Source organism: Solanum dulcamara, chromosome 8, assembly GCF_947179165.1.
Source record: "Solanum dulcamara chromosome 8, daSolDulc1.2, whole genome shotgun sequence".
Classification (NCBI taxonomy): Eukaryota; Viridiplantae; Streptophyta; class Magnoliopsida; order Solanales; family Solanaceae; genus Solanum; species Solanum dulcamara.
In genome coordinates this window covers 39,106,210-39,132,938 of record NC_077244.1, presented here as the reverse complement: position 1 = coordinate 39,132,938, position 26,729 = coordinate 39,106,210, and the positions used below count along the sequence as shown (strand labels likewise).

The 26,729-nt window shown below is 36.6% G+C and overlaps 2 protein-coding genes across 2 annotated transcripts; one reads left to right on the top strand and one right to left on the bottom strand.

Moving 5' to 3' along the window:
- Window positions 1-13,886: 13,886 nt before the first annotated feature.
- Window positions 13,887-19,500, top strand: LOC129900234 (probable methyltransferase PMT23). The gene is made up of 8 exons (XM_055975158.1): window positions 13,887-14,616; window positions 14,753-14,902; window positions 17,162-17,432; window positions 17,508-17,618; window positions 17,883-18,057; window positions 18,137-18,379; window positions 18,457-18,651; window positions 18,822-19,500. The coding sequence occupies exons 1-8, from the start codon at window positions 14,041-14,043 to the stop codon at window positions 19,021-19,023; spliced, it is 1,923 nt and encodes a 640-aa protein (XP_055831133.1). The 5' UTR covers window positions 13,887-14,040; the 3' UTR covers window positions 19,024-19,500.
- A 432-nt stretch (window positions 19,501-19,932) lies between these two features.
- On the bottom strand, window positions 19,933-22,138 carry LOC129900957 (peptide-N4-(N-acetyl-beta-glucosaminyl)asparagine amidase A-like). Its single transcript, XM_055976052.1, has one exon. It carries the CDS (start codon window positions 22,018-22,020, stop codon window positions 20,215-20,217), a length of 1,806 nt encoding a protein of 601 aa, XP_055832027.1. The 5' UTR covers window positions 22,021-22,138; the 3' UTR covers window positions 19,933-20,214.
- Window positions 22,139-26,729: the final 4,591 nt, after the last annotated feature.

Sequence of the window (26,729 nt, the reverse complement as noted above, 5' to 3'; positions counted from 1 at the left end):
CTTCCTGTTAGGTTTAGTCAGAATAGTTCCTAAGTGATTACGGGGTTAGTGTTGCCTGTTAGCATGGTATTATTTATTATTATTTATTAGTAGACTCATATGATACATTCTTCTTATTAATAGATTGTTAGATTGCGTTTCAGGTGCGTTCTTTGACTCTATTCCTTTATCTATGTCTCTAATCTCCTTGTCTTATTTCCTATCATTATTGCGATAATTCCGAGGTAGTTACTTGTGCAGTAATTACCTGATTATATGTTAATTATACTTGCTTTATCTTTAGAGCTCAGTCGGCCTATGCCTACTGAGTACCATTCATTTGGTACTCATACTACACTTCTTCCCCTGCAGATCATAGTGTGGATTATCACAGTTAAGTTAGACTAGTGTAGAGCAGCTTCTGATTCAGAGATTTGGTGAGCTCTTAGCATTCGAAGTTGCCAATTCTATCCATGTCAGATTAGGACTAGTCTTTACTTTCTTTCAAAGATTGTATGTACTCATATATTATTTGTAAAAGTGTTGTACTCCTATTTTGATTTAGATGCTCGATTACTAATTGATGTCAGGTCTTGAGGTAGTTTCTTGTGTTTGTTTCTATTGTTCTTTCTTTTCTCATTAGCACTTACTTTCCACTTTATAACTTGTTGCCTCTGGTTTTGGGCTAAAGGTTAAGGGTTAGGCTTACCTGCTGATGGGTGTTAGTAGGTGCCATCACATCCTGAGAAATTGGGTCGTGAAAAGTTGATATCAGAGCTCTATGTTGATCAACATTGTTGGTATGAGGGAAATGACTAGTAGAGTCCTGTGAATCGATGCAAAGACGTCTGTATCCTATCCTCAGGAGGCTATAGGGAATTCTATTCTTGACTCCGTATGGTGTGTCTTTGCTTTGAATAATCTCTAAACTGATCATTTAGAATTCATTCTTTCTTAGATGGATAGCACGAGTTTTTCGATGGACTTGATTAGAGCATTAACAAGTACTACCAGAGTTTTGGAAGATAGTTCTTAGGCCAGAGATGGGTTGGTGGTTCCCCAGTAGGGTTCATCATCAATATTGGAGTATGTCATGGAAATTTTGGAGAGGGATGAGAAAAAACCCACATCATCCCCTACGAATCTGAATATGAGTCAGGAGTTCATCAAGGGATTATCTTTGTCACTCTATTTGGCATTGGAGGATTTGATAGTAGCTGGGTATACCTTTCCCTAGATTGTCAGCCATGTGATGGTAGTGGAGAAAGAATTCTTTGAGTCGTACAGAGGTAGAGATAGCATGCCTCTCCATTAGTACAGTGGTGATAGCATCCCACTTTATGGCGAGTATCAGTTTGGCAAGGGTCATCTTCCTTCTTGACCCATCACACCCACATCGATAGTACCTCAGGTCCTAGGAGGTTTTGAGGTAGGATGTAGGGTTTGTAGCAGAAAGAGTTTAGGTCAGACTTTTCAGGGTAATTACATTGGGCCTTCAGGTGTTGGAGCCTATCCTATCCCATTTGGGTCCTTTCAGCGGGATATCATTGGTGACAGTTTCTATAAGGCTGGTAAGGAAGACCATTTTTTAAGGAGCATTGCAGGGCCCCGATGCATTCAATTAAGAGAAGGGACACCTATGGCAGCCCACCTAGTCGGGGTATCTCTAAAGCCGGTCCAAGTCAGGGCTGATGTGGTTTACAGATTGGTTCTTCCGACTGAGGTGGCCGACCTTCACCTTTCAGTCGATAGTCACAAGGATGTTATGACTGCACTTCACTTGACCATTGGTACTGGGAGTGCTCCAAGTGAGATTCGATGTTTCAGGCTCCTCATACTCACCAGACCAGAGTTGTTGGGCCTTTTCGTACCTATGGAGATCTTGGCCATCGATCTAGAGATTGCCTCTATGTAGGACCCATGCATAATTTGCACAATCAAGTCAGCATTAGGGTTTTATGTCACCTCTAATTAGAGGTAGAGCTCAAAGTATTGATGGTGATACTTCAATTGTTCAGGCCAAGGTCGGTCACAATCCATTCCATGCTTCTACGAATTGATCTGAGGCTGAGGATCCAAGTATCAATGATATTTGCTTGATTTCCTTATTTTGCTTTATATTATTCATTTGGTGTGGTTTTGGGGTTTTCATACCTATACGTGTCTAATTGACTTGTTAGTTACCTCCTGACTATTATGACTACCTTATTTGGACTTATATGTTTGTGTTTTAGCTCCGTATTTGATTTCTTTTAGTAGTGGATCGACTAGGTCGATCTCCTGTTGGGGTAGTGGTGATCAAGAAACTCCCCATGCCTTGCCTTGGTGGTATTATTTTGAGTTACAGTCATGCTAATTGTATTTCCCTTTCATCTCTCTTACCATTGATTTTATTATGGTACCGACCCTTGTTAGATAGGTAGCCAGACAAGTTGTGTTAGTTTTGGGAGTTGTGAGACCAAAGGTTCTAGTTGGCATTAAGGGTCGCCTTAGTTGCATGTTGCTCTATGTGGTTAGTGGTTGAATGGTCCCTCGTATCCTTGTGCGTAGCTAGAGTTGCCTTGACTAGTATTTCTCTTTGGCCATTCTAGTTTCTTGGCCTAGACGACTATCTTCATTGTTGGGTATTGCTTGGTTCGGTTCTAGGTTGTGGGTTAAGGTTTGCTCTGTTATCCTACCAGGTTGGATCCTTTGTAGTAATCCTAGTTGGTTGTCTCTTCCTATTTGCCTTAGTCTTGTTCTCGGTTACTAAGTTGTAGTCTGTTTGTTAAATCTTTTGGGAGCTTTCTCTTTTAAGAGTTTTGGTGTTGGTTATGGCTTGTTCAGAAATTAGGAAGTGTGACCTCCCATCACACCTTGTTACTGCTTTTATTAGTTCTTCGTGGTGGTGTTGGTGCTCCCTAGGCTTTGTTGGTCAGTTAGAGTTAGAGCAGTGGTTTTCTTTGGTAGCTTCAGATATAGCCTAAGTTGCAGGTTGGGAAGTTGGTTAGAAATTTCATTTATAGGATAGGGTCAAAGTAATTCATGAAGTGTGGGATTTTGAATTCATTCGAGATGAAAGGTTTTCTTTTTACGTATTCGGTAGACTGCGGTGCTTGAGAGTCAAAGCTAGTGTTCTTGGACCATTAAAGATTAGTTTTTCATATTTATATGTCACCTACCGATATGGTTTCCCTTTGACTAGGATAGTTGGCTCAGACTTGAGATGAAAGAATAGTTTGTGGGCACCTAGTGCCGGTGTTTCGGAAGCTCCTATGATAGGATTAAGTCAAGGGAACGGTACTCAGTGCGGTCTTGTCCTTCACGGGGTAAACTGGTCTTTTGAAGGGGAGTGTTCAGTTTTAGAAGATGAGCTTCAGTTGAGTTTTTGGATTTTGAAGTTGGGATTGGAATTTTGGGCTTTGCCCCAATTCAGTCTCCTTGTTTTGAGTTGTTTTTATCTCCTGATGTTCAGATAGAGTATGTAACTCCTTAGAAATTTCATTTATAGGATAGGTTCAAAGTAATTCATGAAGTATGGTTTGGTAGGTAATTTTGGATGGCATTGAAGGTTTTTTGGATAGCTAAGGATTGGCAAAACGTCCTTGGTGTCTAGAATAAAATGGATTTGGAAGTATAGGACAAGCATTTGGAATTATGAGTAAGTTGCATTTGCGATGGGTACTGTATGGCTTATTTTGGTGGTTTTGGTTTAGTTTGATCATCCTCAATTGAAATCTATTTTCTTATTAAGTTTGGGCAAAGCGAGCGGCAGTTGGAACCCAAGAAGGAATTGGAGGAGTTTTGGTAGTTTTGATGGAATTTTAGGATTTTCCTCTCAGCTAAAACCTTTGATGATGTTGTTTGATCAAAGAGGGTGTCCAAGGATCTTACGGAGCATGCAGGCCCGGTACCCTCATCTTTTCATGCCTCCAAGCGATGACTGTGCTTTTACTTTCGCGGATGAAATTCTTTTAGTAGTAGATGTTGTAATGATCCTCTAGGTCATTTTTTTCATTATTTGATATTTTCAGCATTTAGAGCTTTCCTGCAGCGACCCCAAGTCATTAATGACTTGATGGCACTGACAGTTGGGTCGTCTGGTCATTCATTTGGGTTTTATGCCCATTTTCCTATTTTAGAACTTTTATAAATTAAAAAGTTCACTTCGATCATAACTTCAGGTAAACAACCTCAGAACAAAATTCTAATGTGCTTAGAAGTTATCTAGAAGCTTCGTTGGAGGTAATTTCTTCTGTTTTGTGATCATCCTTTATTATTTTTTGCCAAATTATGAAAATAGATGCATGTTGATATTGAAGTTGTTTTAGTGTGCGAATTGTGCTTCCTTTTGTAACACAAGCTAGGTTTAGCATTGAGGACCTATTCTCGGAGTCAATTCCGTAAGTTACCGAGCAGATTCCACAATTCCCCATTTTTGACTCTAAAATTGTCCCATCTCTGAATTTATTAATTTTGGCGTCAAAACAATTGTATTGATGAGGTGATTAAAATTTTGTTAGCGTGGTAGCAATTAGAGGCAATTTGGAGGTCGATAGCTTCATCGTGGTGGATTCGGAGTATGCGTGATCGGCTTTGAGGTATGCTATGGTCTCCCCCATTTTTTGACTAAACTCTATTAGATATCATGTATTATATTTTACATGTAACTTAGGTGAGTATTTATCGAATTAACATTCTCCTCAAGCGATTCCATTTTCTTGTACCCGGGTGAGCTTTAGGCTAGAATAGTCCCGTGAAATCCTTAGTTTAGGCTGTGGCTTTGGTTGTGGTGTGGAATTAGCATTGTTATCATATTTAGAATTATCATCGATGGCCTTAAGTTAGGTGTGGGCTTTGGGTGCTTTAGCAGGTGGTTTGCTAGGTGTGGCTTCTAGAAGGGCTTGTTATGGACATCACATATTTTTTCTAGTGCCAGAGACCTCTGTGGCTCGTTATTAGTTATGCTCGTAGGGAGTTGAGATGACATATTTTGGGGTAAGGCATCGATCCTAGAGATATTTCTCCCCCTAGCTAATTCTGATTTATGTCTCGATTGTTTTGCTTTTGATCAGCGGTAGTCTTATGATGTCATTGTATCTGTTATCTATTATTAGGCCCAAGGCCGTATCCGAGGAGCGATTGGATCGCAGGTTAGTTCCTTGACTTATTTGTGTGCATGGACTTGGTATTTCCTTTATGGCTGCGTGTATATTGTTTGGATGTTGGTGATGAAAGATTGCATTATTTGAGAATATTCACTCGCTTTATGGTACGATCTCGGTATTGACATTTGAATTTTCACTACTCCTTTTGAGAAGGATTTCTCATGTTTTTAATATTTAAATTAGGTTTTAATGGGAGTCGTACCACCTAGATACTTGGTCATTAGTTTTGAAACTTATGAGACGCCGGGGACATGTTCCTTTTTCTACTTGAAGCATTAGAGGCATCTGGGATGTGCTCAGTTTTACTTGGTTATTCGGCTCGTCGATACCCTTTCTTAACCCACCGATGCCCCTGGGTTTACTTTTTCTAGCTGGGCCATGCCCCTAGGAGTTCACTGGCTGGGTGGGCGGCCCCTTTTCAAGGTGCTCACAATTGAGGTTACTATTTTTAGTGATATCCGACGCGGCGTCGCCCTTTCTACATCGACTTGGCTGCTTACTCTCCGGTACCACTACGGGGATACTATTTATCTATGTAAGACCTGGTTTGGGCCCAGGAAATATGTATAAACTTTCTACATCCCCTATGGGCCTCTCTGTCCAGTGCACCACTGAACTGGATGAGAAAGTCGCATGGGTCCTACCTGGCAGGCCGAGGTGGGTCTATACACTTGTTGTTGATCTTTGAGACCCATCGATGATGTTACTGAATTTTTACTACAGACTTGCATTCATTAGCATCGCCTATCACCAACATACTTGCATGGTGTGGTCCCTCGATTTTATGGGGTTCGGGGGTATGTTTTTCCTTATTTGTACCTTCTGGGGGTATGGACATCCAGTCGGTTATTGTCTAATTATACTTGTTCTTGTCTCCTATTGTACTTATAGTTGGTCTATGTCATATTTGAGTAGGATTGTGGTTGGTACTCCCTGTTAGGTTTAGTTAGAATAGTTTCTAGGTGATTATGGGGTTAGTGCTGCCTGTTAGCAATGTATTTTTTATTATTATTTATTAGTAGACTCCTATGATGCATTCTTCCTATTAATAGGTTGTTGGATTGCATTTCAAGTGTGTTCTTTGAATCTGTTCCTTTATCTATGTCTCCAGTCTCCTTGTCTTATTTCGTGTCATTATTGCGATAATTCCTGATTAGTTACTTGTGCAGTAATTACTTGATTATATGTTAATTATACTTGCTTTATCTGTGGAGCTCAGACGGCCTATGCCTACTGAGTACTATTCATTTGATACTCATACTATACTTTTGGCCCCTACAGATCATAGTACGGATTATCGCGATTGAGTTGGACTGGTATAGAGCAGCTTCTGATTCAGAGATTTGTTAAGCTCCTGACGTTCGGGGTTGCCGATTTCCATCCAAGCAAGATTAGGACTAGTCTTTATTTGCTTTCGAAGACTATGTACTTATATAGTATTTGCAAAAGCCTTGTACTTCTATTTTAATTTAGATGCTCGATTACTGACTGATGTCAGGTCTTGGGGTGGTTTTTTGTGTTTGTTTCAGTTGTTCTTTCTCTCTCATTAACACTTAATTTCCACTTTATTTATCCATCTTCCACTTGGTAGCCTATTGCCTCTAGTTCCGGGCTAAGGGTTAAGGGTTAGGCTTACCTATTGGTGGGTATAAGCAGGTGCCATCAAGTCCTGAGAAATTGGATCGTGATAGAATCTTCTTAACCATACCCTCCATAAGAAATTGATTTTGAAAGGTGCACCTTTAATCCATGTCAGTTCATAACATCTTCTGCTATCTTCTCTTTTTCTCACAATGTCCTAAGTGGATCTCACATTAAAAACTCATTTTGAAGTAATCCTACTCTTGAGCTACTGATAGTTCCATTCCTTATTAATGAAAAAATCCTTTAATTTACCTTCATCCTATCCTGCTTTATATCCTTTTAGAAAATATAAGACCCCTTATTTGGTCCAGTTATCATACTAAAAACTTTAGTTACCTGAATATATTTGTCAGTAGATGTGATGTTCTATTTCTTTCCTTATCAAAATTATCTTCCTCCAGATATGAGATGCCCCTCTATTTTGCATTATTATGGGGTGTAACTTTTGTCAATAGTTATTCCATATGACAGATCCATACAATGAGGTGGTGCTACCTCTGAACACCCACTATAATTTTGAAAACATCATTTTAGCGACATCATGTAAAGATCTAAAACCCAGACCCCTTCTACCTTTGGAAGAGACAATCTATTCCAAGCAACCTAATGTTTATTTTTTTCTTCTATTGTGTTAGAACTTTATAAAATTCCTATGCAGTTGATCAATCACACTTCTTAGAGGACTCATTGCTGGCGATAAATATATAGACATTAATTGTGGTACATAACTAATCAACATGTATCTCTCTATATATGACATCAATCTATTTTTCCCGAAACTAATCCTCTACAGTACCTTTTTTATTAACTCCTCAAAATAAAATTTGTTTTTCTTTCACAAAAAATAGGGTACCCAACAAATATGAAGGGGAAAGTCCCTTGTCTAAATTCGGCTAGCCTCTTTATTTTGTTGAACACTACTAAAGGAGCTTTCTCATGCATATCAAATAAACTGTTGTTCCAGTTCATACTCCCTCAAGACCCTCATAATATTTTTCATAGAACCTAATGCCTTGAGAGAAAAAAGGACAAATAGGATAGATGATTCACTTGAAGACTCCATTTAGATAGATCAAACCCTTTGAAATCTGGGACAAATTTCTAGAGAGGACTGATATGGAGTGTATTTACATATTCAAAGACCATATTTTACCCTTATTTTAGCTAAGTTCTAAGTATACTCTTATGAATATCCATGTGTTTACTAATTATATGTTATGAAAAGCTAAATGGACATGATTAGGATGATTTGAGGTAAAAAAACAACAAGAAAATATCCAACTGATGGATTGAAATGCAAAGCCAAGTAGTTTGGACTAATATGAAGTCAAAATAGTTGCACAAAAGATCCTAAGATGGGCCTCACGCCGCACCTTTCGGGGAACTAAACTTCAGAGACTCAACAAATGAGGTAGGAGTCTGAGAAGGACCCCGTGTCGTGCCCCTCTGCCCCTTATGATATAGACTGGAGTTGACCCAGTTAAATTAGTGTCTAATCGAATTAGAATTGCAATCCTAATATTAAATATATGTATTTTTGATGACATTTTAAGAATTATGACCTATTTTGAAGGTTATGAATTATAGTGGAGAGAGAATTATGAACACACATATTAAGGACTTTGTTGGGGTGTGTCTAGCTTACAACATTTTAGGTATCTCTCAAGAAGGAACTAGATTGAAGTTGTTCCCTTTCGCTTTGACTGGTGAAGCAACTATATGGCTTGGAGAGTTAGCAGAAGCATCGATCACTAACTGGATAGACTTATAGGTGATTTATTAAAGAGGTTCTTTTCTACAAGTAGATGTATCCAGCTTAAGGATGAGATCAAAAACTTCAGACAAGTTCTAGGTGAAGTACTACACGAAGCTTGGTTCAGATTTAAAAAAGAAGATAGTTTAGCATCCGAATCACAAGCTAAAGATGAGATGTTGCTAAAGAGCTTCTACAAATTGCTAGATGCAGTCAACAAGTATGTGGACAACAATGTTATAGAGGGTTCACTGATGGACCACACATATGACGAAGCCAGAGCTATGCTTGACAGGATGACTAAAACGAATAGGGCTTGAACCACCATAGAAGCTGAGGTGCTTAGTAGTGGTAGATACTCAGAGAAGAAGCTAAAGAGGAAAAAATGGCATAATTGATGAAATAGATGGAGGTATTAAATAATCATGTGATGGGTACCCCAAGAAGAAAGTGAACATTGTGGCTTCTAATGATCAAGAGTATAAACCTGAAGACTTATGAGAAAGAGGCTCACTATGTCAATAATTAGATGAGGGGTTCCTATCTAGGGTTCTTACCAAGGAACTTGGCATAAAGGAAAAGGTGTAAGGTCCGGCATGGTTTAAAGGTTGGAACGTGTCATACTAGAGTAAGGTAGGGGAAATGGCTTCGGAGGACCCTTTTTGTCTCAAACTCGATGACTTCTAATTATATATATGAGTTAGGATCAATTCCTAAGTATTTAAAGATTGTTAGATGTGGTGTAGGGTCATAAGGGATCTCTAACACCAAGATGCATACTCTCCCAAAAAAGAAAGAGCAGACACCATTGAAGACGAGAGTGAGTCCAAAGAATTTCTATCGGCTAAGTCTTCATATGAGTCTGAAATAGGGTCAACTTCCAATTCCCTTATTTCCTATTATATAACAAATTAGGTGTCTTATTACCTATAAAATTAAAGGTCTTTGAGTCTTCTTTCCAACGCCCTCAAGATTGCATTTTTTGGAGTTTAGAGTAAAACGTTATATCCTCTTAACCAGAAGGGTGCGCGCCAAGTCCGCGTCGCGAACTTGGTCAATCTTGGCTCAAATTTTCATTTCAGGAAAAAATGAACTGAAGGGGGACACCTCCGCATCGTGGACCTTTTTCCAGTTAGTTAAAAATTTAGCAAAAATTTCTAGTTTCAAGTAAGGGAAACTTGGACAATTTCCTGAACATATATAGATGAACTTGGACGCATTTTGGGGTCATTTTTACAGTCTTTTGCCTCCCTAAAATCCTAAACTTCATCCTCTTGTCTCTCAAATCATCTCCAAAAAAATTTCTCTCATACTCAAAGGGTTCAAGATTCCCATTTAGGACCTAACATCAAGATTTCTTCAAGTTCTACTCTAAGGTATGTGGGTTTTCATCCATGGGTTCTTCCACCCATGTAGACCAAATGTTTTCTCAACTTAGTATTTCAATTTTAAATGATGAAATTCTATGGAATTTTACATGATGATTTCAAATGCATAGATTATGGTGTATATATATATATATATTGACTCCCAATTTCAAGTGATGAATTTTATGGGTTTTCATACTACGATTTCAAATGTATAGATTCTTGAATATTTGAAGTTTATTTACCTATATTGACTTATGTTGATTCTTATTTACATGAAATGTATGGTTTATCAAAGTTCTTATATGAAGGTTTGAAAGGTAGTTTTAAAGTGCATATGGTGGGTTGTTTCTAAAGTGTTTGATTTGATGCATTTATATCACTCTTATGCATATAAATATTCTTTAAATGTATTTGAAGGTCTTTATGAAATGAACCCACCTATTTTCTTATGATAAAGCAAAGTTGAAATGAAGTTTGACTCCAAATGAATGTTTAACAATGTCTACAAATGAGTTTAAATGTACTTTTTTCAAATAAGTTTTGTGAATAATGATTCTATAATGTTCAAGTAAGTTAATGATAGGGTGATTTAAGGAACTAAAGATGTTTTATGAATAAAGATATGTGATGATGAAAGGTCTACACTCACATCACATGAGACAAAGTTAAGGAGTTATTCTATGATTTTGTTCGTATGAAGAGTGAACGGGTAGTAGATATGGCCCCTCCCACATGATGATCGAGTTTATGTTTTTTTATTGTTTGTCTATTACGTTGAGAGTCTACCTAGCACCGAGTGGAACTTGGGATAGGCATTATCTCCCATAGAAAAGGCAAGAAACCCGTAGAAAGATCTCATTGTCCCATAACTACGTGCCACTGTAGGATAAAGGATCACCCATAGTAAAGGCTTGATTCCTTAGAGGATCACCCATAGTTGAGGCTCAATCCTTCATGTAGCTTAGTGGATCCACTTAGGCATATAGGAGTCTACCTCGGTAAGTAGTCTCCCCCTTTCCTCCAATGTATGGGTAAACATTGGGACTCCATGTTATGGCTCACATGGTTTATGTCAGTTAACGGTCACTCTCACTAAGTTACAAGGTCCTTCTGTCGATGTTTGTATTTCTTACTATGACTACTAATATCTTTCATATGTACATGACATCTTATAAGGTTAAAGTTCCTATCTCACAAGTTATATAACATGAAGTAAGTGTTACTTTGAAGTTTTATGATATGCACTGACCAAGAATTTTTTATGTTTAAAGATTGCTTTTAAGCTATACTCATGCTCATTATGATTGGTCATGCATCTTATGGACTATTGATTATGTTCTCTTACTTATTCATGCATATCTCACATACTTAGTACATTCAAAATACTAACGCATACTCTTTTTCCTACATGATATCACCATGTAGCGACCGGTGTTCCTCCTCCTCCACATGGTTAGTTTGGATCGTTTGAAGGCCATTTTTGGTGAGTTCCCATTGTTTTGGGGATAATATTCCTCCCCTTTCTAGCATATGTTATGTTGAGGCATTAAGACACCTATTTTGGTACTTCATTGTTAGTTTATTTGAGGGTGAGCTAGGGACATGTCTTAACCCCCGCCAAGTCTATTAGTAGAGGTATGTTTGGACATAAATGTATGATGATCTAAGGTTGATGATGACTCTTATTTTATGATGTTCTCCCTTAGTCCTGTTTTCCTCTTTTCTTCCGCTTGATATTTACTGTCATTACTGATGAAAGGCTAAATGAATGCTAAGAGGCTTGGGTAAGGTACCTTCGAGTTCCTCATTCATCGTGTCACGTCTAGGCCCTAGGCTTGGGTAGTGACAAAAGGAAATCACAGTTGAAACAAAGAATGACAGTTGGAGTGATAAGAACCAAGGTAATTAGGACCAAGACTTCAACCACGTGAGTGTGAATCTATATGTGCCACCCTGAGGTGGGAAACAAATTACTGGCCAACCATCAGTATGTGACCTCAAAATATCTAAAATAAAAGAAATGTTATCTCGAGTACTCAAGAAGGTCAAAAATATAGTAAGCAACATGCAGCAATTACTTAAGCAGAAGTCTCCTCCGGATCAAATAAAGTATCCCATTTTAATGTTCTAATGGGATAAAATCAGTTTTTGTATGTGATATAGAAATGAGTCTTAGATAGCAAATTGACATAAACCTCCAAATTCGACACATGTATTAACACATATCTGTTGCTCAAGAGCCCTATATTCGCATCTCCTTTCAGCTCACATTTTTTTGGTATTAACCTTCTCAAATATTGAATGTCGAGCCAACCATATGAATTTTTTTCAATTACTGTGTATTACAAATCTCCGTTGATTATCATTTGGTCAACTTCTTCCATCTTCTAGACAATCTATGGTTTTTTATGTAGATATTGAAGTTGTTTCATTGGGACCTTTTACTGTTGTATTAAAACAAGATTGAGTATAATTGTATAAGTGTTATTGGTAGTTGTAGTTATTGGTGTGGCCAATTGCTGAGCAGTCTCCCACGGTGGAGGTTGTCCAACGACCATAGTGTCCATGAATTCTGGTTAAGTTTAAACAAATATTAGGGTTTTTCTTTTATTTTGTTGAGAGCCATTTTTTTACTCATATTTTTTCAAAACTTTTTGCAACTCCACACCTCTTCTTAGTGTATTTAATTACTCCTTCCGTTCCAATTTATGTGTCTCCTTTCAAATTTTGAAATTCATATAAATCTATCTTTGACTGTAATTTTTTCATATATTTTTTAAATATTTTGAATTATCAATTATTGTAACTTATAGTACTTTTTGCATAGTTTTCAAATAAATAAATTTCATCTTAGAAAACTAGAATTTTCCATGCCTAAATTCACGATCAAACTTAAATTTGTTTGACTCTCAAAATCTGAAATATGTCACATAAATTGATTGGATCAAGGGGAGTTATTTTTTAGTGTTTAGTGTATACACTAGTGATGCGGGACCAACAAAAAATTTAAATTTGTTAATACAATCAAATTTCGTTATACAATTATTCATTATAACGATATTTTATTATAATGATTTGATTTTTTTTCAAGATTGATTTTTGACATTATATTTCACTTTTTTTTATAACAACATTCTATTTTTAACAATTATGAAATTCATTATAGCATTACATTCTCTGCAAAAACTATAATAGTCTCATTAAATATTGTATAATAATATTTGTAAGAAATATATTATATGTAAAATATATAACTAAAATATTTATATTTATTATCATGAATGTCGTGTACATAACAAACTTCAAGTATGAACAACTAATAGAAAAAAATTATATTTAAATGGTGCGCATTAGTTTTGGTTATGATTTCACGAGGAAAGATTGTTGGTGATTCCTTACTCTTTCTATGTTACTGTTTTATATAATTTATCTTACATAATAAACTTTTAAAAGTCAAACAAATTTTATTTAATTATAATTTTTAAATATTTTTTTAATTATTAATTATTATGATTTAGAATACATTTACATCGGTCAAACAAATTTTATTTAATTATGAATTTGTAATATTTTTTTAATTATTAATTATTATAATTTAAAATACATTTACATCATTTTCAAATATAAAAATTAATTGGAAAAGATTTTTTTAATTCTTGAGAATACTTTTTTTATGTGAATGAAACTATAAAATATAGAAAATTAAAACAGATGTATAATAAATCTACCAGAATTAAAATATGTATGGCTGCTCAGGTTCAAACCAGAATCCTTTAGCATGAAATATCAAACTTTAACCAAGCAAGCTACACATGAGCGGAAACACACAACTGAAGCCATGTGTTAACGCTTAGCTGTGTGCTTATTCCTTCTTCTCAGCAAGTAAAGTAATAACCCGGCATTTGCAATGAAAACAATAATTCCAAATTGATGTTAAGCTGATTTCCCTCCATCGTGTGGCCCCCACAACACCCCAGATCCTTGTAATCTCTAACCACATTTCAAACTCAACAGTTTTCCAATTGATGACCCATCAGTTTCGGTGTTTCAGCCTTTGCACTTTTGACTTATTTTTTTCATTCTTCTCCAACTCAGAGCTATCTAGCAGAAACAGAACACAAACAACAAATCATAATTTGAATCCCAAATGGCTATATCATCATCATCGTCAATGCAAGATATGTTCAAACAACGCAAGTACCCATTCATCTTTTCTTTATTCCTTTTGCTAGTCTTCGTCACTTTCCTCCTAATTTCTAACACCCAGAAATTCCCCATTTTCGCTGCCATCGACTTTGCCCAACGCACTTCTTTAATCAAATCAATCCCCGAGTTGAATCCAAACAGTATTAGTAGTTCAACTTCAACCACACCTAATTTACATGAAAACAATAATAGTACCATCAACCCTGAGTCCCCGCTGAATAATTTGACGATCGACCCTCAGTCCTCTAACATTCCTCTTACTATTAACCCTGAGAAGTCTGATACGATCATCAATGATGAGTTGAAAACGTTCTCTTATCATTGGAAGCTATGTCCAGGTCCTCTGGCCGTTGATTACATACCATGCCTTGATAACTGGAAGGCAATCAAAAAAATAAAATCGAGAATTCATATGGAGCATAGGGAAAGGCATTGCCCTATTCCTAGTCCCAGATGTTTGATTCGGTTGCCGAATGGTTATAAGTTACCCCTTCCGTGGCCTAAGAGCAGGGACATGGTGAGATTTTCCCTTCTTTGGTGGTAAGATTTTGTGTTTTCAATTCATGATACCATTTTGTTCTGCTAGTAAAATAATAAAAATAGCCTTGCCTAATCTGTTTATTGATTTCTTTTTCATTTTCCCCTCCGGATAGATATGGTATGACAATGTTCCTCATCCTAAGCTTGTGGAATATAAAAAAGACCAGAACTGGGTGAAAAAGTCTGGCGATTATTTTGTTTTCCCTGGTGGTGGAACACAGTTCAGGGATGGAGTGAATCACTACATCGAATTCATTGAAGAGGTACTATGTCTATTTTGTAGTATTCTTTTCCTTCATCACCCCAATGCAACGATCATCTATAGTGTATGTCCGTTTCTGTTGAACTGTGTTGGTGTAGCTCCTCTGGTTACATGTTTCATTTAAACTATTGATTTATTGGGAAAAGGTTCAAATATGCTATTGAACTTTGAGAAAAGGTTCATATCATCCGTTAAAAGTTTGGCTCATTTATACCATTTTCATATAAAAATAAAGGCTTATTCATGCCATTATTTGTTAACTGAAATGGTACAGATGAACCAAACTTATAACGGATAACATAAATGAGCCTTTTCTCAAAGTTCGATAGCATATTTGAACTTTTTTTATTTTAAAAAATAATTTAGTTAATTACGTGGTCGAATCATAATTGACCACGTGTACAATATTGTTTTTCAAAACGGAAAATATTTTTAATTTGCAAATAATGGCATGCATGAGTCTTTTCTCAAACGGAAATGGCATAATTGAGTCAATTTTTTAATGGATGGCATAGATGAACCTTTTCTCAAAGTTCGATGACATATTTGAGCCTTTTCCCCTGCCAGTTGTCCCACCAAAAAAGGCAAGAGCCAGACTGAATTTGCCACTGAATGTGAGGCTCAATGCTGTGCTTGTTGTTCATCAGGTGCTTCCAAATTAGAGACTGACCAATGTCCCATTTTTTGGTGATGATATTGGCCCTCTGACAGTATTTGGCCTTAAGAAACTCTCCCCACAAAGTGTTCTTAGTTCTGAGGGTCTACCACTGCTTGTACTGAAAAGATTTAGCTACATCAGTGATTTGTCTAACTCCTATTCCCCCTTCATCATAAGGATAGCTAAGATTCTTCCATGAGGATCAGTGGTACTTTCTCTTATCATTTTTCCAACAAAAGAAGAAGTTAGCAGTGATGCTTTGAATCTGCTTGATGATGGTTGATGGAGGAGTGCTGGCTGATAACAAGTGTATTGGCATAGATTGAATAACATGCTTCACAAGAATAGCTCTTCCCCCATAACTCAATATTTTTGCATGCCAACCAGTGATCCTGTTAACCACCTTTGCAATAAGATCAGAGTAATAGATAATTCTTTGCCTGCCAATGTAAATAGGATACCCCAAGTAGGTTATGGGACTATTCTTCTGGCTAAATCCAGTAATCCTCTTGATTCTCAAAACAGTAGACTTGAAGGCATTGGAGGGAACCATGAAGTGACTCTTTTGCTTGTTGATCAATTGTCCAAAGACACTTTCATAAGTAGCTAAAGTCTTCATAATAAGATTCAAAGTATGTCTTCTTCCAGAAGTAAAAATGATGATATCATCTGCAAAGCTCAGATGATTGATCTGAGGTCCCTCTTTTGCCATAAAGAAGCCATAGAATTGAGGATGCTGATGGAGATTGTTCAGAAGTCTGGAAAGAACTTCAGCATCAAGAACAAATAAAGCAGGGGAATGAAGCATATGTGAACAAATGAAGCATATGTGACGATTCTAATGAATCCAATTTTCAGTTTTTATGCCTTCACATTGTGTCTTTAACAACTCTGGATCATCATTATGAGCAATATTTTGTGCAATTAAGTTCAGGAAGATATCTGCACGTTCGAGAGAGAAATTCTAGGCGTGTCAAACCAATATAATTCCATGCCTAATCATAATATTTGTAATGTGTACATGCGGATTAATGTCTGATAAATGGGTAGATTATATTTTCCTTTGCTTTTTCAGTTGGGATCTATGACATCATTGTTTCTGATTAATTCATGGGATTATTTGAGTAGTTCAACAGTTTGTACTAATTACTCTTAATAAGTCCCACATCAGAAAAGGGATGGGCAATTGGTCTCCTTATATGGACTTGGACAATCCTCACCTATGAGCTAGTTTTTGGGGTAGAGTTAGGCCCAAGATTCATTTCTCACAATTACTAACAATTTAACTTCACGCAGTTGGTAACCATAAAAAGTTAAGATGCTACTGTACAGATCTTAATGAGGGATGTTGTGTTGAAAAAGAAGGTTAATCCTTCGTATGAGTAATTGGGTTGTATGTATGTATTCATTTTCATCTTCCTCCTGTTTTTTATCCTTTACTTTCAGTGTGAATGTGGGGTTGGGTGGAGAGAATGCTGTTTGTTTATGTTTTTTTTTCTTTTCAATTGAACAGTTCGTTCAGGTGGAGACTGATAAACATCCCAGAAGTATTAATGTTCTTATAGTCTGTTTAATCTGAGTTCCTTCTTGTGTTTTATTCAGACTTTTCCAACAATTCAATGGGGAAAGAGTATAAGGGTCCTTTTAGATGTTGGATGTGGTGTTGCTAGCTTTGGTGGTTATTTGCTGGATAAAAATGTCATTACCATGTCATTTGCTCCAAAGGATGAACATGAGGCTCAGATACAGTTTGCCCTCGAGCGTGGAATCCCTGCTACTCTCTCTGTCATTGCAACTAAAAAGCTTGCATTTCCAGATAATGTATATGATATGATTCATTGTGCAAGATGCAGGGTTCACTGGCATGCAGATGGTGAGTGACTATTCTCAAATTTCTAGTCCTTCTACCAGCTACATTGTCCATATGTTAACTGATTGAAAACTGCAGGAGGAAAACCATTGATGGAGCTCAACAGGATTCTTAGGCCAGGGGGGTACTTCATATGGTCTGCAACACCAGTTTATAAGAAGGATGAAGGACATAAGAATGTCTGGAAAGGTTCCAACTCATGGATGCTTAGTTCTATGAATTAACATTTACTAACGCTTTCTGTATAAAGTTCAATTTCGATGAGATTGATAATTAGGCAGTATTGCTAGTTTTATTCTAAAATTTTTCTGTTTGTGGCCAATGAATTATGTAGAAAATGACTGCAACAGGTAAGATTAACGAAAAGAAACAGAGTTGTAATGGTGAAGCTAATTTGGAACTAGTAATTTGTTATGTTTGGTAGCACATAATTTTCGGTCTTCGTTCTTGCAGTTATGGTTAATCTGACTGAAGCAATGTGCTGGAAGATGGTGGCAAGGACCTTCTTTAAAAGGGGTAGAGTCGGTCTAGTTATATATCAAAAACCAGATTCATCTTCCTGCTATGAGAATCGAAAAGAAAATAATCCCCCTATGTGTGACCAGAAGCGTAGGCTGAATAGTTCATGGTATGCTTGAAACACTTTGATGACAATAATCATCTATATCTTCATTTTAATCATCATAACTTTCACATCCAATATATAGGTACACACCACTGGACAGCTGTCTTCTACCACTACCCTCGAGTAACTACGAGTGGCCTGCACCCTGGCCTCAGAGGCTCAACACGAAACCTCTAAGTCTATCGCTCGAAACAGACGCTGAAGAAACATTCAACCAGGATACAAGACACTGGGCATCATTGATATCAGATGTGTACTTAGGAGGCCTTGCTATAAATTGGTCAAGTGTGAGGAATGTGATGGACATGAATGCAGGCTATGGAGGGTAAGCCAAATTTACTTTCAACTTTTCCGCTTCCTTTCTCTGCTCATTGTCTAACCGATACTCCTATCATAAAACAGATTTGCTACAGCACTGATTGATCGACCCCTGTGGGTAATGAATGTTGTTCCTATCAGTAGACCAGATACTCTACCTATTATCTTTGATAGGGGCTTGGTTGGCACATACCATGACTGGTGCGAGTCCTTCAATACCTATCCTCGGACATATGATCTTCTACATTCGAGCTTCCTCTTTGGAAATTTAAGTCAAAGGTTCAGTCTCTACTTCCTGGTTACTAGTTTGATTTGTTATTAATCTGAATAACGCAAGATGGCACTTGCAGTAATTTTAGCTTGATTTGCTTTAACAAGAATCGTCAGCTTAACAGGCGTAGGCACATGTCTCTTGAGATGAACATTTAGTACTGTTTTCTCTTCTGCAGATGTGATCTAGTGGATGTCGCTGTGGAGATGGACAGAATGGTGAGACCAGGTGGATTCCTGTTAGTTCAGGACTCTCTGCAGATGATTAAACAACTAGGCTCAATTCTACGTTCACTTCATTGGTCAGTAACTCTGCATCAACATCAATTTCTTGTTGGTAAGAAAGACTTTTGGCGCCCCAAAGACATTGCAAGGGAATGAAAGTCCCAGCAGTTTTGTATATTTTACAGTGATATCTCCAGTTTAAGAGTGGAGAGAAAGAAAAGTAGACATATATATAGTTCTCAACAAGTTATAGCAAATTTTCTTCTGAATGTATCCTATTGATTCATTCATTCCCCCCTCAAGGAAGTATTTAAATGAATACAAATACATAATTCCCAAGGGGAAAGTGATTTTGTTTCTCTTTGGCACACTTATTTACCGAACCATCCCTTACAGTAGAGTGTGGAGCCAAAAGTGTTAGAAGTGTCAGCTATCTTCAACTGCCATGTCTCAATTCCAAGCTAATTGTGATCAGTTATATGAATCTTCACTTTCTATTCAAATCGTTAAATCCAATATCCATTAATTTAGGTTATTTAACCCTAAAAATTCTTTTACATTTTTATTGACAGAGAAATTCTCTGATAGATTAAAGGACTCCTAGTGATAGGGGACCCAAAATACACGTACCACGACCACAACTAATTGGATTGCCTCAATCTTTTTCTTCCTCTATACCTATCTTTTTGCTGAGTCTACCTGAATTTTGAAAGCTTGTCGATTATTTGACTTTTGATGTAATTTTAGATCTTTATGCAATATATACTGGCAAACCAAAAAAAAAACCTGCGCCATCCCTGAATGCTAATGATATAGCAACTGGTAGCTGTAGTGATAAAACCACCAACTGTTAGAGCAAACTTATGCTTGTTAGAGAATTTTAAATTTGTTTACTATTATTTATATAATAATTCTTTTTTTTATCACTTTAAATTTTATTTAGTATAATGATGACATTTGTTGATCCTTAAATAAAGAAGTAAAAATTCATATAACCAATTCCAATTATTTGAGACTGCGGTGTATGTTTTATACCGATATTCAAAGCTCATTATGTAGAAAGAATTGCAAGATAGGAGATCCACTTCAGTTACTCCTCCAGGCTACTACTCAAAACTCAGGTTCATATCAAACACAGAGACAAGAAAAAACATTACATCAAGCAAATCATCAAAAACAAAGTTCATTTACTGACACTTGACATCCTTATGGAAGCCTGCACCTGTGACAAAAAAACATAAATTGTACGGGTAAACCACATAGGCGAGAAATTCGGAATCAAAATTTCCTGTAGTGTTACACACGGGATGCTCTCATAGGACAAAAACGGTTTCTTCAAACGGGGTGTCACAAAGCAGAAAATGAACCAAACTTCAAAGGAGCTGCTGCACAAAGACTGTTTGCAGTGTCATTCATAAGCTTGCCATTGGCAGCTGAAATGGTTCGAGAATAGCAATCAGCTTCATCGGAGTAAGAATAAGCTTGTTGAGTGGTTGCCCCACCATGTAAAACATTGCGATCTTGAACAACCATCCATCCATTGCATTGCTGCCGATTTGTCAATGAGATTGAAGGACCTCCGTCCAACTTCTTCTTCTCCTTCCATTCATGGTCCAGATCAGAAAGCATCAAGGTCGTATCATTCTCCATTGATGGTAAAGTCTTGGAGGTTATAGTAAGCGGAAATTTCCTCTTCACTTTGGTTTTAGAGATCGTGCCTCCACTTTCAGACAGCACTCTAACTTCAATCTCTTCCTTCACTTTTTGCTCAATCTTTTTCTCAGTTCCGTTTAGATAAAAGTTTATTTCGTTCTCGAACTTCAATTCTCGCTTGATTATAGTAGTCAAATTTCCTGCTGTTGAGTTCACCCAAAAAGAAATCTCGCTCTTCCTCTTAATCTCAACCTCAAATGATCCATCCAGGCCTAGAAAACTCGAAGACCGCTCAATCTTGAACTTAAGGGTACCAAAATCAAAAGCTTTAGCCTGCACTTCACAAGGCCATGCGCAATTGTTATCCACCCAAAGGTGCAAATTGGCACCCACAAGCCAGAATGGGATACTATCATTCACCCCAAACCCTAGAAAATGGGCTCGACCGTCGAGTAGAAGCCCCAAATATGGTGTTAAATCAATGTCATAAGAAGGAAGATCAAAGGCCCCAATTGAAACCAGTGGTTCCCAGTACATAGGATTAATTCCACCAGTGAAAATAACGGGAAAGGGAACCACGGATCCAACCAAATTCCCATCTATATTCACCAATACTTCCCTGTATGCTCCATGGCCTCTGTTGGTAGTCAAATTATTCATTTGTATGTAGGAATCAGGAGGATTCGTGTACCAAAACTCATCATACCCGTGTGATGATACGTAAATCTCAATCACAGCTTTGTATGTATTCTTCGGAATAATAACACTCTGCCCATGCATCTCCGATTCGTTTAGAATTCGGAACCAAAATCCTTCTCTCCCATTTCCCGATATTGGTAATATCAAATCTGCGGGTTTTTTATACTCACTTCTCAAATCATTTTCCAGCTTCAGTTTCCGATTATTACTCTTCGATAACGAAACATCCATTTTCTTAACATTGTAGTACAAGAAACTAATATTTACCTGATAAACACCTGTATAAATATCGTTGACCAGATTTTGCAGCATGACAGAAAGAGATATATTCTCGTTGACCAGGATGGAGGAGTACCTGGTAACATCCTTGGTAACAGTCCAGAAAATGCCGTCGTCGGTAGGCTCGGCGGTGCTGGTACGGAGGAGCTCGGCACCATCAAGCCAGACGGCGGCGATTCGGTAGTATTGCTCACCTTTGGAAGAAGCATTGAACTGAAGAGCGACATGGGTCCAGGAGCAGTTGGGCGGAGGAGAGTAAGAGGTGGAGACCGGAGGAAGACCCATCGTATTGCCGAAGTCATGAGTGAAGATATTCAAAGTGCAAGAAGGAGGGAGATTTGCGAATGACAATGGACGACTGACTTCTATGTATTGCTGTGACTGTGAAGAAATGTTGTGGCGATAACTATTTTTGGTGAACTGGAAATGGTGTTCAGGAAAGGAAGAGGAAAATGGAGCAATAAAGCTAATGATGAAGAAGAAGATGAGAATCGCCATGAGAGGAGGAGGAGATGCACTCATTTTTTGTCAACTTTGGGAGATTAGATGCATTTAAGGTGTCAGCGTTCCGTAGGGTAGGGCATAAAGCTGCGATCCCATCTCTACTTTTGACTAATCTTTAGAAAAACCAGTTTCAGGAAATGTTCCCTCAGTTCAATTTGTTTATTCTATGTTTTATAGCCTTTTTTTTATATAGAAAAATCTATTTTCTCTTTTAATTTTTAATTTTTATATAACATGTTTAACATTATAAAATTTAATATTATTTTAATATATTTTACATATTTTTAATTTAAAATTATAAAATTTATTTAAAATTTTTATTTATTTTCATAAATTTGATATAAATTAAAATAAGATAAACAAATTAAAATAGAGAGTTATAAATACTTGTCCGCATTCAATTTTTTTACCTGTTTTTGCATTAAAAACTTGGCCATATTTAAAAAATGAATGGTAGTTTCCATGGAGAAATGATCAAAGATTGTAAAATTGGTAATGGGGTAAACAATTATGGTTGTGGTGCTTATTAGAGCCGTACGTTGATAAATGGCACATTAAAAAGGTGAGTCCGGAGTCAAAAGGCTATTTTTTTCTAGAAAAAATGCATAAAGAAATGGTCATTTTTGAGAAAAAACAAAAGGAATAAATTGCTTCTAGTGTATGTATTTCGTTAAAAAAGTTAACACACTTACGGCGATTTTGGACTAAATTTTTTTTTTTTTTCAAAGATAGTAGCAATTTTTACCAAAAAAATTGTTTTTTTTAACTACATCACTGCACTTGCAGCGACTCTAGACTAAAATAAACATTTCCTATACATCACTGCTACAGCAGCGTTTTTTTGACGAAAAAAAAAATCTCACTGAACTCCTTTGCTTTTGTCCTCGCACTCTCTCCGCTTCTCCAACATTATTTCTCTTACAATCTTAGCCACCACGTCTTTGCTAATATTTACTTCCTCATCTCTATCTTTTGACCCCATCGTTGCATATCGTTGAGTTTTGAGTCTCCCGTCATCTTGTTTGAATTGCTGGAAAGTTGATAAATGAAAAAGAGGTAATATTCATGATTTATATATTGATATTGGGTTGTATACACGAAATACAGATAGAAAACAGTGTTGTATATACTGATATACAGTATCTATATAGTCTGATATGCAGGAAAATAATGTTGTATACACTGATATACAGTATATATATTTACCACAGCAGATACAGGGAACAAATATGTGGTATATTGTGTGTATACAGTTTGATATACAGAAATAAAGTCGTATATGTTGTATATAGTATATATATATATATATATTCCGATATATAGTGTGTATACAACTCCGATATACAATGAAATTGTGCTTAAGACCCAAAACGCAGATGGCCCAATAGCTTAGTCCAGACGTACATAAACTAAGTATCGGAGAATATTTTCATGTGTTATTTATTATTTATTTATATTAATTCAGGTTGTAATAATTTATTCATTTATGTTATTTATGCTTACTTAGATATTAATTTTAATTTATTTTAACTTAATTAGATTCTCCTAAAGATAAACCAATTCATGTTAATTTACTCTTTATATGATTTTCTACCTTTACTTAGGCATTTGGTAAACTTTATTTTTTTTATACATGTATATTATTTTCAATGTTTAAGTTTGATCATTTTTTTTCCAAAAAAATAATTTTAAAGTCTTCGTTTCCTTTTAAATTAATATTTTTAAAAGTTAGTCAAATAATTTTCAAATCGTCGGATAACCGCGCGTTAGCGGCCACTTTGAATGCTTAACACCTTCTCAAAGTGAAAATAAGAACCTCGTACCTTTTCCTCTGAATTTTTAAGACTTAAATCTGTTAGGGTCTTTTAAATTAAATTTTCTTAATTTCTTTAAAAAATTAAGTGGCGACTCCTCTTTTTTCTAAAATTGATTTTCTCTCTATAAAGTTAAAATTAATTTTAAACCGTATTTTTCCGACATAACAATGCTAATATGGTATTTGGAATATAAGCAATAAGACAAAAATAGAGAAAAGGAAATTGGTGTTGCCGATCAACCAAGCAATTCATCGCTAAGTCTTATTAGAAACAACCTCAGACTCAATGATTATCTTGAACTCCACTAGTACTCAGATCTATACATGCACCTAAAAGGGACAACAAGAACAATGTGAGTACAACAACACGTACTCAATAAGTATCATAAATCGACTCATTCTCAAAGTAGTGACTGTACTTATTTGTTGAAAGCATAAGTTTTGAATGTTAGTAATTTTTATTTTATGACCTCACATATTAATATATTTGTACATAGATATGCTATCAGTCATGAGTCTTTTCTTATAATCATGATGAAAATTTTTAAGAAAAGGTACCTTTCATGAAAAAGTATTCTAAGAAAAGATATCTTTCATGAAAAGACATTCTAATTAAAGGTACCTTTCAACATGAAAAGGCACCTCTAAAGTTATAAATAAATACAATAACAATAACAAACCAGTTGTCACGCCCCGGGAGGGTACCCTAGACGTGGCCGGCACTCGAAAGCCATTTCTGGCCTTCAAGCGAACCACTTGGTCCAGTCACACTTTCATTCAGACATATTCTATCAGCAGAAGACTCAATCATAAGGATACTATTCATAATTTAGGGCCAAAGGCCAAACATATATCCAATCAACAACTAGCAAGAATAAAACTAGTCAAAACGAATAATTTAGAATTTCCACACTCTAGTCTATGAAGCCTCTATCAATAATCCAGGAGGTGTCGATGACAAGTCCATGGCTACCAAAAATCAAAATAAGGGGAAACAAATCAAAACTATAAAGATAATCTCGATATCCTCCGGAAACTGGGAGGACTCACCAACTAGCTGGAAGTGAGTAGATCTTCAACGGTGCGTCGATTGATGATCTCTAGTACCTGTCTCTGCATCATGAAATGATGTAGGCCAAATGACGTCAGTACATGGAATGTACGAGTATGTAAAATGGCTTAATGAAACAAACATCAAGGAAGAATCAAATCAACTCGAAATCTCAACTCAGGAGAAAGAACAACTCGATCAAGTGTCCTAAGTCTAAACAAGAATATGGTTTAGATGGGACCAATCACATACAATTCAACCCAATCCGACTCAGAGTACTATCTAGACCTATATGGGAGTTTCTCTTATCCGACAATCATCACTTATGAGCCAGTGATAGTACAACAAGATGACGTTGTTTCCACGTCCATTCATACCTTGCCAGGGTATGAACGAATCAACCAATCATGGATCTATATCTAACCAAGTCCTATCATGTCAGGATAATAATTTGGGAAGAATCCGACTTTAATGGTTCAATCCCCTCCTACGTTTGGCGACGTAGTTATTGGATTCGAGTTATTACTTACTCTTACCCAATTCGGTGCTCGATACTCCTCCCAAGACTCAATGCTCATAAAACTCCATCCAATCAACTCAATCTACTCATATCAGCAAGTCTCGTTTGGAACCTTGTCAAATCATCAATTCTATCACAATCAAACCTCTTCCAATCACATTATCCAATCAATCCCAATTGTATCTTTCAAGTGTAGTTTAAATATACAGTTATAACATCATACAATCCTATCCAATCATTCCTCTATTCAATCTTTTCGGGACTCATCAAGACTCCAAGGTTCTAAATCAACAATTTAAGGTAAACAACATATTTAAGAAAATCAACAAAATATGTTTAAAATAATCAACATATTTAAGAAAATCAACAAAATATGTTTAACAACTCATATTAATCAACTCATACCAACATGAAGAATTTATCAATTTCTTGACTCAACAACATCAAGAAACTCCATTCTTATGAACATTTGGACATATGCCTATCAAGAAACTCCATTCTTATGAACATTTAATCTCAAAGAAGATGTAGGGCACATGAGTGGACTCAACCCATGTTTTGAGTAGCCTTACATACCTTGGTGAAGATTTTGAAGGAACCTTGATGTTAGGTCTTCAATGGAAAGCTTGAATCCTTGAAATTTTTGAAGGAAATTTCTTGTTGGAGATGGATTGAGAGAGAAGAGAGGATGAGGATTAGGGATTTTTGGGAGAGGCAATAGACTGAAAAGAAATGGTCCAAAACATGACCAAGTCAGTGTATATATAATTAGAGAAAATGTCCAATTTGCCCTTCCTCAAAAATCTAGAAAAATGGGCTAAAATCCTCCTAGTGCTATAGCGGCGCACCGCGCCACTGCAGCGCTAAGTCAAATATAGGCTTAAAACCCTGCAACCTAATAATGGCGCATCATGCCAAGGACCAAACTACTGAGGTTGTTTTTTGGTGCTATAGTGGCGCGTCGCGCCGTTGCAGCGCAAGCCTAAATTTTCTAAGTTCTGGAAAATGGGCTTAAAAACCCTGCACACCTAATAGTGGCGCGTCGCGCCAAGGACCAAACTACTGAGGCTTGTTTCTGGTGCTATAGTGGCGCATCGCGCCACTGCGGCGCCAAGCCCAGGTTTTCCTCAGTTATAGTCGAGGCCTGAAATTCCTGCAACACTAGTCCATCGTAAGATAGTCATAACTTTTGACTCCTAACTCCAAAAAATACAATCTTGGTAGCGTTGGAAAGAAGACTCAAAGACCTTTAATTTAATAGGTCATGGGCCACCCAGTTCATTATAGGCAAAAAGATAAGGTCATTGGAAGTCGACCCTTATACAAACTCCTTCGGAAAC